The sequence below is a fragment of the Gouania willdenowi genome, chromosome 7 (genome assembly GCF_900634775.1).
Source record: "Gouania willdenowi chromosome 7, fGouWil2.1, whole genome shotgun sequence".
Classification (NCBI taxonomy): domain Eukaryota; kingdom Metazoa; phylum Chordata; class Actinopteri; order Blenniiformes; family Gobiesocidae; genus Gouania; species Gouania willdenowi.
The window spans coordinates 10274614-10290794 of record NC_041050.1 but is presented as its reverse complement, the minus strand read 5'-3'; the positions used below and the strand labels follow the sequence as shown (position 1 = coordinate 10290794).

General features: G+C 40.1%; 1 protein-coding gene across 3 annotated transcripts in view; it reads left to right on the top strand.

The window, feature by feature from the left end:
• Positions 1 to 3545: 3545 nt before the first annotated feature.
• Positions 3546 to 16181, top strand: part of LOC114467139 (protein FAM19A1-like) — a 60158-nt gene continuing 47522 nt past the window's right edge. Inside the window, exons 1-2 of one of the 3 annotated variants that reach the window (XM_028453219.1) lie at positions 3546 to 3621; positions 9531 to 9675. In XM_028453219.1, the coding sequence (XP_028309020.1) occupies positions 9534 to 9675 (142 nt within the window). In that variant the 5' untranslated portion in view covers positions 3546 to 3621; positions 9531 to 9533. Of the gene's footprint in view, positions 3622 to 8320; positions 8724 to 9530; positions 9676 to 16181 lie in introns of those variants that run through there. The other 2 variants (XM_028453218.1, XM_028453217.1) reach the window with 2 other exon arrangements.

Here is a 16181-nt window from a genome sequence, read left to right as displayed (position 1 = left end):
CGTGAATTGTGTTTTTCGGCTTGGGTTGCTAGGAGACAGTGTGACGAGGCTCTCCGGTGAATATCTAACTTGTACAATGATGTATTGACCAACTGGTGGCAGCAGCACACCTTTGGATGAGAGACCACCCATAATGGGCAGAGCTCAGAGGGAGAGGAAAGGAGTTTACAAGACAGAAAATGGCGCTATGACAGTTGATGCTTAAGTTCCCAGCAGCTCACAGCAGCGCTACTCAACCAGAACATGTGTGGAACCTTAGTAGACTATTGAGAGTGTGGCAATGGTGAAGGAAAACGATCAAAAAACGGGGCAAGCGGTGAGGCTCGGCATGTCCGGAAGAAGGAGGAAGTTGCGTGTGGGGAGAATGACGGGGGGAGAGACTTGGAGGACGGCCAAAATACAGTAAGAAATCTTTTCAACTCTGACATAGATAGCATAACAATAATAATGTTGCCATCAAAAGCACGGTCTTCAGTGTTATTTTTGTAGTTTTATAGAAAGGAAACCAATGTTGAGGCAAAAAAAATTGCTTCAAAGTCAGTAATAGATTTTTTCAGAAAAAGCCGTTTTTCTCAGCTTTTTGTCACAAACTGGCGATTTGTGTGAAAGTTGCCTCTATTCAACTGCTGATTACGGAATAACGAAACAAGTTAGAAACAAAATGATTTTGTCTGATGAAAGTAGAGACTTTAATCTTTCAAAATCTGGTTGTCAGATTGCCATAGTACAAAATATTCTTTGGGTCTTTCAAAATCAGTCAAAATGTTCTAAAACGGCTGGCACTGAGGAGGTAGAAATTTTGAAATTGGCTGGCTCTGAATGAGTTAAAAGCCCTGAACTGTTGTTTTTAGTCTCTTTTTCTGAACAGTAATAGCCCTCCAGCTATTTGGCTTATATGGCTTATTTGAATTCATCATCAACTCTATAGTGAGCTGCCTTTTGAGTCCAAACAGTTAGTAGAAAACTGTTGAGGGTGATTCCAGTAAAGTGGCACAAGACACTCAAGGATGCTTTGATTTTATTCAATCTACATAAAGCCTGTAAAGACGACAGTATCCATCTATTGTTTCTGTTAAATAACATTTTTAATATTGACATTTATTCCCTGTATGCCTGCGTTCACCACAGCCAGAAAAACGAGGCCAATCACTACATGCTAATACTCATCGCCATTGGTTTCTTTAAGAATATTATCAGGTATGTTTATCCCTGGTGACATCAGTGCGTTCTGTTATTCAGGTGCGAAAGTAGACATTTGAAGGGCAAACATGGTTCCATCTCAGGAGATGAATGCTGGACTGGCAAGTCCAATTACATGAACAAGCACATTTTGGGGTGTGACATAATGGAGCCAACATGACTTCAATGTGCCATGTCAACCATATCAACTGAGGCGGACACAGCAGAGGCGAAGAAAATGATTGATTGTGACTTTGAGGAGAAAATATCTCTCCGCAAGATTTCCTCCTCTCTCTTTTTTTTTTTAATAATCCCTCAAAGAAACTGTAATCTTGTGGTTTAATGCTGTCATCATATACGAGGCTGCAGTCTTTTAAAACAGCACGTGAAAGGAACGCACATCACCCGTTGGCATTTACTATACATTTGATCTTAATTATTAATACAGCTTTGTGCACTTAACCCAGATAACTACTGACTGCTGATGACATTTTTAAAAGCGGGTACAAAAAGCACCTATTGTATCGACGTTTTTCCTCCACCTGGATGAGAGATAGAGAGGCAGAGAGCCGTTTTTACAGTAGCAAATCTCAAGAGGCTTACAGGCAGTTACTGGAATGGAACAGTGAAATCCTGAGCCAGCAGGCAACAGCAGCTGCTACCTCCTGAGACTGTCATCAGTGGTTTAGGCTAAAAGATTGGATACTTATGTTAAAATTCCACAGCGCTCACTCAATTTTCCCCCAACCGGACACTGTATTACTGTAGTCCCTCTTTGTTAATTTAAAAAGTTTCTTAATGTGCAAGCAATGACATTTGACTTAATGGCGAGATCAAATAGTGTAGCTCTCAGTAAATGTCAGTCGGACTCAGGAAATAATGGAAGAACGACACATTTGCATTTCCAGTTTTAAATTATAGCTTAGAATAATAAGGCCAGCGGTGCACGGGGAAAAATGTTTCGGTTTTTTTCTGTGTTTTGTCTGAATTTTTTTCACCACACCTCAGATGGATTTGTGTCTGGAAAGTTAATGAGTTGTTCCACATGAGTGGAAATACCTCAGTCTTTTTCATGCCAAATAGATAATGGATAAAGATTACCATCCCTACCAGAATCTATTAAGTGTTCAGATCAGCTGATGCCAAAAAGGTAAGTCTCGCCATTTCCATTAAACATGAGCGGGCCTTTTGCCATTTGAAAAACATCCCCGTCAAGACTTTGGATATTTTAATAACAGCTCAGGCACCCACTAAGACATTAATACTCCACTGAATACAATTCAAAGGCCAGATTTTCACACTAGCTTCTTTAAAGATAATCTCATTCTTTACTTGGCTGAACTTGAGAGTTGCTTCAAGCAGATAAAATAGACACCAAACCGTTTCCCATTGACCTTTCCTGGGTTTGAGCAGAGTGCTTAAGAAAACAAAAACACTCAATGAAAATGCAAATCACTCCTTCACAGAGGCATTCTCCCAATATTTCACTGTAAGTCGTTTACTGGCAGTGATTTATTGTTCTTTGAAAAAAAGAAATCAGAGTTGTTAAACCAACAGGCAGATAATATCTTCTTTCTATTATTGAATCTTTGAAACTGTTTGCGCTCTGCTCGTCTTTCTCTGGCGTGTCAGAGCTTTGGAGAAGAAACCGATCGTGCTTGCGAGGCACATGTGAGGATTTGATAGTAGGAATGCCGTTAGAAATGCATGACTTTTATCTCCCAGTATCCATCCACTTTTTTTATAGTTCAAAAGACATTGCGTGATGACACGTGACATGATCTACAGTTTGACATGTTCTCTGTGTCTTATGGAAGGCATCCCTATGGCAATGATGTCATTGTAATCAGGGCTAATATGACTTTAAAATGTCATTTTTTTTTTCTGTGAGGCAGCACAACCTTTTGATTCCTGTTGTAAGAAGCAAAAGCACAGCTGACGGGGGAAAGCTTACTACTGCTGCATAGTTCTTTCAGACATCTTCAGCTTTCTCATCCGGAGCAAAACACAACGATTTATTGACATTTTCACTCTTCTTAACCACCCTCCGGACAAAGTAGCAACTAACACCTTATCTGCTATTTGGAAAAGGGAATTAAACATGGAATCAGACAAGCGTTGAAAGTAGCTCCATGTTGCTGCCATTATTTGTAAATTACACAACTTTGAACAGGTTTTTTTTCTTGAAAGGTTGGAACAAGCTTCGGTGATTTTGTATAACCTTCAGCCTGTGGGGATTGGGTCATGTCTACTTCCAGGACATGTCTCAGATTGAACACTTGTGAACATATGAACATAACTCGTCCTTTTTTTCTCCTCAAGGATTTTTTTCTTTTTCTAAGGGAGTGACTGTCAGAAACATTCAGGGAGGAGTCCATTGAAGCAGCAGTGCATGAACCTTCTTCAGACAGAAACTGGTTGTTGCAGGTCAGGGGAAAAAAAGTATGTTTGATTGGTTGGTTGTACAATAAGGATTGATAGATTTGGATTCAGGGGCCTTTTAACAGCTTTTTTTGCAGTTATCTAAAAAAAGTTTGCAGCAAACTGTAAAAAGAAACAGTAAAACCAACCCCTATATCAGGATGGGCAACACTTTAACAGCGAGGGCCACAAAAATGTGATTGTATCTGATTCGAGGGCCACATTATCACAATTTATGTCAGCATTTAGAATAATAACTCATCTGAGCATTAAACCAGGGGGGAAGGGTTTTGTATTTTTTTTTGTCTCTGTCTGTGGCTTTGTTGTTTTGTCACTTTTTAGTCAGTTTGAATATTTTTGAAGTAGTGTTTTTTTTGGTAATTTTTTGTGTTCTTGTTGTAATTTTGTGTCTTTTTCTGTCATTTTGTGTCATTTTGTGTCATTTTGTGAATAGTTTGTGTGTCTTTGGAGCTATTCTGTAAGGTTTGTTTTTTGTGTTTGTTTTTTTTTAAATATTTAGTTTGTTTAAGTGGTTATGTCTGTCTTTGTTGTCATTTAGTGTTGTTTGAGTCAGTTTTGTGTATTCTTTGTGCATTTTGCTGTCGATTTGTATGTTTTGGGTTCTTTTTTTGTGTATTATGTTGCGCTTTATATTCCTTCCAATTTCTTGAAATAAATTCCATTTTTGGGAATTAGTTTTGGGGGACGCACAAAATTAGGCTGAGGGCCACCTGGGTCGCCAGTTGTTTATGTTTGCCCTATATCCTAACAAATTGCACAAAATCTTGCAAAACGTGCCAGTGAATAAGATGATGATGAGCCACATTGCATGCTAAAGTGACCCAAATCAGACTTTTGTTCAGTTAATTTAAACTGCATGAATTCCTTTTATCAAAATCCATTCAAAGTCACTTTCATAAGCGATTGCAAATTGAATACATACGTATGTCAGCTTTTCAAGGTGACCGAGGACTAAATGCATATCTCATATTCACCCTGACGTGCAGTGTGAAACAGAGAAGAAACACGTTACAATCAATTGTAAATTATTTGCCACCGAGATTGGCTATTGTCATTGCTTGATCTAAAAACTTGAAAGTATTCAATCATTAAAGGATTCATCAGATTTAGTTACATCAAAACAGAAATGGAATGTTGATGGATGCAGAAAAGGAAGCAATCATATTTCTAACCTCCGATTAAAGGTAAAGGGGGCTAAATCAAGATTAAAAATAAAATGCTGCTTTTTATAGCACTTTTCTGTTTCTAACAGGTTTTCTCATTTTACTAATGTGATATAGAGATAGTTAAAGCTGCATATATCAATAAATAAAAGATCAATTGCTTGAAAAAAAAGTAAAACACTGAAATTGCCGCTCGAAAGTTTGTTTTGATCTCCATCGTATACAATCTCTGATTAACATTTTCAGAAAAGTTTTTTGCATTGCATTGTGGGATGTGGAGTCCTGTAGACGGATGCATAGAAGTGTTTGTCCTTTATTCATACTGTGATTTCTTGTGTTTCTTTGACCTGATAAGGAAGACAGTGATTTGCATGACACCATTTTTGATCTAATTTGTTCCCAGTATTCCCTGTGATATCACCTCACTCCATTTCAGTTTCGTTTGGATTCGGATCTTTCGGTGTAAACTCCAAAATAAATATCAACCCTTGTTTTGCCACAACTTTCAGTTCATGACACATGTGCTGGGAAGTCACTTTGGCAGTGTTTTTGGGGTCAAACGCAAAAAATCACGGGACTCCACATCCCACAAAGCAATGCTCAAAACTTTGTGTTTGCAGTGGAGATCAAAACAAATGGCAATTTCAACTTTGATCTTCAATGCCTACACTTACAAATATTTTATCCATTACTGAAATAATGATGTCAAAGCCACTCTTACAAACAATTAATGATCATTGACTCCATTTGAGTCAAGTGATATTTTTAACACCTAATTATTTCTGTTGAGAGCTAATGCTGCTATTACAGTGAAACTTTGTCCCGCAGAGAACAACTCAGCACTTAGCCCTTATATATTCCCCAAACCTCTCTGCACACAGTTGGCTCCACCAAAGCAATGGACAATAATGATGTGTCCCACTGAGTCAGTAGTTTCTTCTTTTGTTTTTACTAAAATTGTTCCTCATTACTACGTGAACAGACCACACTGTTGTCCTGGGTGAGTGTCAAAATATCTATGATAAATCTTTATGCCACAGAGAAGGTAATGTAAACCACAGGCCAAGGATGTATTCTGCTCCACGTTGACAGAAAAGAAGAAACAAGCACCATTAAAAGATCAAATAAGGGAGGTGGAGAGTTGGGAATATCCAACGGGTTTTGCAGATTTTGCAGATTTCCCTTAAAGGCACACTTATTTATTCAGTTCATTTCCGACATGGTTGCAATCACAGAAATTCACTTTGACATTCAGAGCAAAATCACATCATTGTTTTTTTTTTCTTTTTTTTTTTGTCCTTTTGCATGCCGGAAAGGGCGACGGAAAAAAGCATTTTGCTTATCCAGATCCCCTGATTTGAACACATAATTTTACATCAAACCTCGTTTCTTCCCTGGTCAAACATTCTTATCTTCTTCATACCATAATTTCATCTGTTCATTAACGTTTTTTTTTTTTTTTTTTCCTTTTTTACCACCCCTAGTGGCCACAGGTGCCGCATCACCGTCGATGACGATGGTGCCGCCATTGTCAGCCCCCTTTGCCTGCGGGGAGAAGAGTGCGGCGGTGGTGGCTGCTCCTCCAGCCCATACACTGTAGCTGCAGCGCTAGCCCAGCCACCTTCGCACCCCAGCCCTTTGAGCCAATCATTGTCCCAAAGTTACAAATCTGACTTGCCGATATCTCTTACTAAAGAATCAATGTTTAACTGAATTATTGTGGCGATTAGTGCACCATTAACCCAACAAAAAACTACCATATTGTTCTCTTTTGGCTGTAAACAGAGGCTAACTCGTTTCAGCTGCCCACAACAATGGCGCCGGGTTGGGAAATGCCCGTATGTTGTGACTATATATATCTGAGCCTGTGGTGACGTGACTGCCATAAAATGAAACGTTCTCCAGGCATTCTCCAGGTCACTTGACCTGGCCAAAGACGGTCTGTCTTTCTAAACTTACATGGTCGGTATTTCTAGAGGAAGCCCCGCTCGGAGCATTGATACTGTCAAGCTCTGTATATTGGCCTGAGGAATCATTTAATATAACTCATATGGGTCAACTCCTTAGGTCAAAAAGTCTGTGGTGTGTCTTTAAATACTTATACAACTTACTTTCAAGTTGGTCAAATGTCTTTTATTACTTGCACCTAGAAGGTCATATTTTCACTGCTGCTTATTTGTTTGTTAGCGGGTTTACATCAAAAGTAAAAAAGTAAAAGTAGCAGATTTTGACAAAATTTTAACAAAAGATAGACCTTACTATGGAAAATTCTATTAAGTTTTAAAGTCTTTACACTGGCTCCCAGTCAGCCTCAGAATAGACTTTAAAGTTCTGCTGCTGGTGTATAAATCTGTGAATGGGTTTGGTCCAGAATACATCAGTGACATGTTAGTCAGGTATGAACCTAGCAGGTCTCTCAGATCTATGGACACAGGTCAGATAGTGGAGCCCAGAGTTCACAGTAAACATGGTGATGCTGCTTTTAGTTGTTATGCTGCAAAGAAGTGGAACAAACTGCCAGCAGAGCTGAAGTCAGTATCTAATGTGAACATTTTTAAATCAAAGTTAAAGGCACTTTTTTTCTCTACTGCATATGATTGAGAGAGAGATTTTTTGTCATGTTGTTGATGTAATGATGATTTTACTGATGATTTTAATTGATTTTACTGATGATTTTAAATGTTCTTATTGATTTAAATGTTCTTATTGATTTTAAACAATTGAATGTTTTATCATGTAAAGCACATTGAGTTGCCTTGAGTATGAAATGCGCTATATAAATAAATTTGCCTTGCCTTGCCTTGCCTTGCCTTGCCTTGCCTAAATCTTGGAGGGGATCCGGATTAATATACTGATTCTGGATCAGTTTGAAAAATCAAAAGATCCCTCTCTCTCATCATCTCTCTGTTCGTGATTGACCAATCTTTATGAAATTTGACTCGGGTTGGAACTGAGTTTTATCTAGATCAAATCCAGATTGAGCTTTTTGTCGCAATTTTTCAGAAAAATTGGGGTGCTCATACATTTCGACCTACTGTATTGTTAATTATTGGGGATATAAATGTCTCACAAGCCTTTAAAGTGTGAACGATCATGGTACCATGATCAGAATCAGGTAACTTTGATTATCTGGCAAAGAGGATATTTGGTGCTTGGCAGAGGTTTGTGCTCGGAGTGCTCTTGTTTCTCTTGAAATCATGGTATGAAATCAGTGTAAAGTTGCCCGTTTGTTTAAAATAAATTATCAAGAGTAGGGCAGCAGGAAGTGAAAATGACAATAAGGGAAAAAAGTAAATATTTTCCAAAAAGTGAAATAAATTAAAACAAAATATAGGTAGTTATTAGTCATGAGGTCAATTAAACATGAGCAATGTCAGCCTCCTGTGAATTGCTGTTGTCAGAGGCATATGATCTGATGGATTCCCACTGTGGCATCTAATCCGGAGGCAGTCTGGCTTTAAGACATGTGATACAGTCTTTACACTCGGCCAAGCTGCACGGGAACATTTGTTTCTCTGAGCTTTGCTGAGGAGGGACTCAGCGAGAGCTGCTGCGCAGAGTCTGCCTCTCACTGGAAGGATGCAGACGGGGAAGGAAGAGATTCCACTACAGTTAATTAAGGAGCACTCCTCACGTGTCTATAGATGCAAAGAGGTAAATGAATTCAGTGTCAGTGAGAGCAGCTCTTCAAGGGAAGCAGTGATATTTTCAAAGGTGGAACTGAACGAGCTGTAAATCTATTCCCTCCACTCCGCCGTCGGTCATCTCTGAACCACTGGACTGTTGCTATCAACGCGTGGAGCATCAAGGCAAAGTCACTGGAGTGCCCTCCTTTAGCTAAACTCTAAATTCTTGGATGGGATCAATGAGAGCAGAGTTATGGATGGATTAATATCTTTCTGCTGAGATATTCACACTCCTTTTGTTGGGTTTCTTTAGGTAAGTTTATTCCTCTCTATTCTGTTTAGGGGAAAAAAAAGCTATGAAATATCTTTTTTGTGAAGCTTTTATTATTCTGTACCTGAAAGAATGAAATATTCCAACCACAAAATGTGACTGATCACATGTGGAGGTTTCATTTAATCTTGTTCCATGATGGGATTCCTTTTTGCAATGCTCACTAAAAAATATCTTATTTCCAACTCTAGGTTTGAAAAAAACTTTTCAATCTCTTGACAAATCTAAAATAACTCAATTTGACAGTATGAATGAATTCTAGTATTCTAGTATTCTAGTATCTTTAATAATTAATTTTGTAATTGTGACCAGGACCCTGAACCTGATGAAGCGTGGCAAGCCTTTTGATTTCAATTACTGTCATGTCACTGTCACATTATTCCGACAGATACAGTACAGCCTCGGCAGCCAGCTGCTCATGAAAATCCTTTCTTTCGGTAAGTTTGATCCTGGTTCTGAGGCAGGAACGCAGCTTGGGAGTTGTAAGGAATCAGCCTGTCAGGAAAAATCTCTGCTGTTTGGGAACAAATTCCCCAGGATCACTCTACATTTGCAGTGTTGTGGCTCAGGGACGCGATATGGCAAAGCAGGAAGACGAAACAATGAAGAACTCATACTTATATAATCATGCTAATGATAAAAACTGATGACTTCAACAAGAATTCAAATAAGGGGTGATGAGGTGGATAAATGTTATTACAAACCATGTTTGGTAGTTTGTATAGAGGTTAAGGTTATTATTGGGAACAAAATGCATTCAAAAATGATTCTACCTCTGTCGGTCTGCAGCAGATGTGTCCTGTCATGTCCTGGCTGCTCTGCTTGTGCCTCTGGGTCAGTGTGATGGCCATCCAGCTGTGTCAGGCCACATTCTACGACACCATCCAGCAGCACCCCGGGACGAGGCCTGGGAGAACCACTATCCACACGATTGGTGAGTTCGTTCTCGATCTGGTCATTACAAGTTCCACCAGAGCTTTTAAAATGCACTTCTATTGTTGGATTCTCGTTTGCCACTGTAAGACACTGGTGCGGTGTGGAGTAACACTGGTTACTGGGCTACACACAGCAGGATTTTCTGAATCTGAAGATATTTTTTTGTCTTTTACAGACCTCACACATGAAAAAAAAAAAATCTGTTTTAACTGTACAATGTGTGCGTGTGCTCTGTCTCAACATATAACAGCATTTTGTCCAACCTTCCTCCTAGCTCCAAGCCAGAAATGTGTGTTCAAATGGATATCTAGCAACATAACCTAATACTGCATTAGAAGCAAATCAGGATTATCCAACCCTGTACTTCAAAAAGTGTCTTGGAACACCAACTAAAGTTGGAACTCCTACTCTGTGAAGTCAAGAACATTTTTCATACCTTCAGCCATATTTGAGGTATTTCAAGGAACAACTCGTAGATCGGTATTTTCAAATTGAGAATGCCAAGTTCCGAGTTGTCCTGGACACAGCATTACGCGTTTCTCACTCAGCTCGCTTCTTGATTGGCTACATCCTGTTCCACATAACAAATCACAGAGTTGAGAGTCATTTTCACCACACAGGAGGAGTTTTGGTCGTAAATATTGAACAAATGTAATATTTATGATTATCGGCCCCGACCCCCCGACTCAGAGCCAATGATCGGGACAAATTCACTTCTAACACAACTCAGATCTCAGGCTCAGGATAATATGATTCGATAATCTGACATTTGCTGTCCTTGGTCGGAAAAGGGAAAAATGTCTACCCAGCTTAATTTTTCTTCAACGTTTTTTACTCTAACACATAAAAAGAAATGTTGCAGATACTTTGTGAAGTGGTGGATTTTCATTAGGATTTGCGCCACATAGTTTGTAAATTCTCCCACTGATCCATTCTGACAATGAACGCCTTTTCCTCTTCTGCTATTACAGTTGATATTCATGCTACACTGCTCCCTGTGAATTTGATCAGTGAGATTGTGCTTCCTCTGAAATTGCACTGAATTGAATATGACCGAAAGCCAAAACTTTTGTTTTTGACTGGCGGATGGGAGCAACGGTTATGGTAAATAATTATGATCTCAGGATTTGACAGAGCAGAGGATGCTGACGGCTGTCTGAGCTTCAAAGAGAAAGGATCAGGCATAAGTTTGCAGGTCATTGGTGTCTGTTATTTCCTCCATGCGTCGGTGCACCTCAAGCACCAGCAAGGGGTCTTCTCAATGCCCTCAATATTGTGTGTCAGTGGACTTCCTGCTCAAACCCCAATTCTATTATTACTCAGACCCATATAGGAGAGAAAATGTGTGTGAAAAATCTCTTTAGAAAGGACGTTCAGAAATTCAATGTTTTCTGCAAAGTGGTCATATGTCAACAAAAGGGAAGTGGGGATAACACTTCAAAAACCACAGCTTTCTTTGGTGAAAAAAAGCTCAAAGATAACAATTGGAATCCGTCAGTGTAAATGTGCTGTCCATCCATTTACCTTAGTCCTCAGTCTTGGACGAATGAGAGGCCAGTTTTATGAGAGGAGACTGCCTCTTTGATTCTGACACAGGGACATTTGTTCTCTGCTGTGTGTTGTGTGCCTGTTAGATTGGTGGGAGGATTGAGGTTGACGGGTCATGAATTGGTGGCAAGGCAGCCATTGGTTGCAGACCATTGGGCCAATCATTAAAGGCAGCAAAATGCCACAAGTTCACAGAGACTGGTATTACCAGAGGAAATCAAGATTATAGGGGGCGAAACATCAGTTGTGCCTCTGCCAATAGGAATTGCATTATTTCAGCTAAATAGAGAGTTGCTCTTCAATTTGCTAAACAAAGTTTGACTACATTTTTGTTTGTACAAAAAAAAAAACCCAAAGAAAATTACAGTTTTATCAATAGAATTCATGCTTTTCCAAATAGCCTTTTATTTTTTGCTTTGACATTATACAAGCGACTATTTCAGTGGTTCAGCACACAATTCTAAAAGTCCATTAGCTGTCTGACCCTTAAGAATGCACACGCTTGTGCTCAGTGATTCAGATGAAGCGTCCTGCTTTCCACCGTATACAGATTTACTTACAGATTGCTGACTGCCAGTCTCACAAAAATGCTCTGGGCTGTTCTTTGCCTTCCTGGTGAAGGCGGCGTATGATTCATAAGGTGCTGTATTTATTCGATGCAAAGAGCGTGAACGGCGCACAAAAGAGATTGTCATGTATCCATAAAGCTGTGGGGAGAGTTGTAGCTTTAAGGTGTCGTGCTTTTCTTGACTAACCTCTCAACATTTACAAAGGAAAAGCATAGGACACTTTTGATGTCCTCAAGACTAGATCAGAAAATACGACCCTCAGCCCACTGGCATTCATTCTTCAATCTAACCTTCACACACTAAATAAAAACATGCAGGACTCTTTGCCGGAGGAAGAACAAAGGATTATGAAGAAGCAGTTTCTTCCTCTATTTCCAGAGGAAGAAATGTCGCCATAGGTGATGCAGTGCGTCATGTGGAGGTGGTGGATGGAAAAACAGCAGACGAGAGAGCCTGAGGTGGCCTTTCTCCCTTGTGATCTCATTGTTATCAACAGTTATCTTTGTAGGGTCAAACTGTTCATAACTAACAGGTCATACCTTAGCACCATGAAGCTAATCTTCTATCGAGTGTTTGCTGCGAAAAAACAAAACAAAAAATAATGTAGACGTGAAACAACTCGCGCAATGAGACTTGTTGTGCAGAGCAGCAGACGGGACGGCGCAAGCAAAAGTAATTTACTTACAAGTATCCATTGTATATTATAATTTATTTAGTTTCTTGTCATAAATACTTCACTATTCCTTTCGTTGTCTTTCTGTCCTCCTGCAGCACTACCCTCCCTGCTAGGTCCCATCAGTTCCCCTCATAACAGCATATTTACTTTTGATGGATTTCTAATGTTAAGCAGAGAAATTATAACTTTTGGGTTTGATGTCCTTGAGACTTAAAACACTGCATAAATCCTTCATGTCTGCCTTTCGGGAGCTTTGGAGGATCAGAACTTTGGTTGCTCTCCAACAAAGGAAACCACTCGCTGTGATTTTCACTGTGAAACAAACATGAAAAATGGATTTTTAGTTGTCGCAAACAAAGGTCCTATCCTCTATGCACGGTTTTAGACACTGGCAATTTAAAAGCCTTATATAATGCATCCTGCAGGCACATTATTTTGACATACATCTTCCTCTACCCCTGCCCAAGACATCCTCTCAACCATGCTCGCGCTAGTGTCATCGGTGCTCGGCTGCTGTGCCAATGGGAAGTGGCATGCAGCCTCAGCCCGGGGCCTCTCCACATCTGGAGCTCAGCAAACCCATTTTGTCCTGATGTTGTTAAGCATGTTACTGTGACATAGAAAACAATCTGAAAAAAAAACATTGGCTACCCTGCAGTACATCACAAACTTCTGCTTTTGGGTTCAAATAATCACTTTTTCAAAAGCTGAAAAGAAAGGGAAGGCTTGTTCTTCCAGAATGTATCATATTTCAGCACTAATAAAGTATTCATGCAATTTCCTCGGTTAGCCCCAGAAGAAAAATATATATACCAAAGTAAATGAATCTAAGGACAATCCATGGCCTAATTTCTTCTGTATGCTTACAGCCACAAATAGATTTAACATATTCGACCATTTTCCATTAATTTCTCCTTGTGGGCTATGAATTATTCATCAGAAATATATCCTCTAAGCTTGTGGATATTTGTTTAAACAGCATGTTTATTTGAAGTCTTTCAGCCAATTCTGTGTTGAGGCTATCGTTTGTGGTCACAATGCTTATGTGCAAAATTAATTTATCTGGCCCACAGCTTAATTAATTAGCCAGCTCTGCTTCTCTTACAACTACACCAGCTGTTTCTTAAAAGCCACAATTCTATGTATTTATTGCGCTCAATGAGCAAAACCCTCATCTGTTTGATAGAGGTTGCAGTGTTACAAATCACTACTGGAAAACACAAACACCTTTCAGCTTCTCAGTCTCAACATTCATATTTGGATTGACTTGTTTCTTTATTGCATATTTTTCCACTTATGGAACGTTAGCAGTTGGATTAGAGATTACACATCAGTCACATTTGGAGGTCATTACAACATGCTGTTGGCAGTCAGCAGTCTCTTTTGCATTGAAACTCATTATCTCTGTGGATGCATAGTCAAAGTCTTATCTGATAAAACATCAGGCAGAAAAATGGTATTCCCATCAGTTGCTTAAGGACAGACTTGATTATCTTAAAATGCTAAATCATAAGCTTTCGTTTCAGTAACGAAGAGTGTAAACCCCCATCAATGAAAGTCTGGATAATACATTGTATTAGTGAGGCGAGGGCAATCCTTAAAACTTGCTGCTAATTATTACCTGCAAGCATAGCAGACAAGGAAAAGTAGATCAGTTTGAGATCTGTATCTACTTGGTAAATATATTTGTCAAGTAGATACAGATCTCAAACCTCTGAAAATTGGAATAAAATGACTTTCCTGATAAATAATCTTGCAAGGTTTTCTATTAATGTATTTTTTCTGCTCAGCATATATTGACTGAATTAAAACTTAGGAAAAGTGACTTAAAAAAAGCACAGCTAACAAAAATTTAAAAGTTGACAACACTTTAATGAAGGATAATGGCATGAACCGTGGGTAGACTTTGTGTCTAGACACTCATGGTGTCCCTCAGACACTGAGAGGCTACACAGCCTGGTCCTTTGACTTCAATCAGCTCACGCTCTCATGCCTTCCTGCGTTTCCTGTTGTGGTATTCATCTTTGGGGTGGGTGCTTGTGGGCGGCCTCTTAGAGCCTCCATACTGCTTGGCCTGCCCCAAGAACTTATCCAGACCGAAGGGATCTTCCTCAAACTGCACTGGGCCCTCACGCCTCTGAGAGTCGGATTCAGAAAGATCTAAAAAAAAAAAAAGGGTGCTAATCCAGTTGCTTCCCTAAATCCTTTGGTGACACAGTTTCCTCACATGCTTTGCGGAATTCACTAAGATTGCAGCAATAATTAGTGCACCAGCTGAACTGGTGCAGACCACCCCTGCGTTTTGCTCGTTTAATGCGTAGACGTCAGTGCACACAAGCACACTGTCATTTGAGGAAGTTATATTTGAGGCAGATGGAGTTCTGTCTGCTGCACAAACATGTAAATAATGTAGAAAACAAAAAACAAAAAAGTTTTTTTTTTTTTTTGTTTTTTTTAAACAACTTAAAAACCGAATTATATTTTTCCGCCCTAATCTAATGTTGGGTGCTCACTCAGGACCTGTGACTTTTGTCTGAGCAGTCAATGAAAAATAGGCATATTTGGACAGAAACCATCCTATTGATCAAACATTGATCACAGTTAATAACGCAAATCTGTCAATCGGTCTGCATTATTTGAAGATGATTGACTGACATAATCCAGTAGGTCTGAGCAGCGCTGTGTCACGACCACTCATATGTGAACATTGCGCCATCGGTGATCAACACTGAGTAAATTACGCATCTGCTCCGCTGATTCTGGCCTGACATGAACACGACACGAGGCTTTGTGACAAAACAAAGACAAATAGACACATATGCACACACAAACAGTTTTGTTACAATAATGGCCCCATAGACACAGACTGGAGCAGTGCCTCTGAAGCTACATCGATCCATGGTCATATCAATATATCCATCGCTGTGCACAGCGACCATCTGCACCGCAGCCGCGGGGGCCACACACACACACACAACTGGAGCCTTTTTCCCCATCTCTGCTGTGTTTTCGGTCAACTAAGTGTGTGTGTGCACCTGCTTCTCAGTTATACTATATTTCCGTGCTAAAACAATCACAGCAAACAGTTCCAGATTTCATGAATCGCATTGTGTCCCCTGCATTAATTTATTTGGATTTCCTCCTCCCATATTTTTGCTGCCCCTGGGAGATCCGCCTCCTATGCATATTCATTAGAGGGAAACACGCAAAATAGAATGAGGGTGCATTCTGACGTGCTGAAGATGCGCAGTCCTGATTCCCTGGGATCTGTACTCTATTAGCGCGTGGAGTGATGTATGCACACGTTTTGATACCACTAAACCTTTTGTGAATCCGCCCCGGACAGTGGTCGGCACCCGACAATGCCATGTCATCAGAGTACCAAAGTCGTCTGCATAGGTGTCCTTGTCTATATTCTTACCGGGCCTGTAAATGTAGTGCAGCAGCCCCACCAGACGACCAACAGCACCCCCAACCACTGAAACAGCAAGTGCAACCCCCAGCAAACAGCACCATCCAGAGGGGTCATCATCCCCCCATGGTGCCCACACCAGTGGGAGAAGAGGACGGCACCCAGCCTCATCAGAAGAGGAGAGGTACCCCTCAAGACCAATACGGCACGGAGAGAACCCACAAAGTGAGTCCCCAGCCACACTCCCCAACATCCCTCTAAAGGCCCACTACCCCGCCACACCCAACGGCACATCTAGA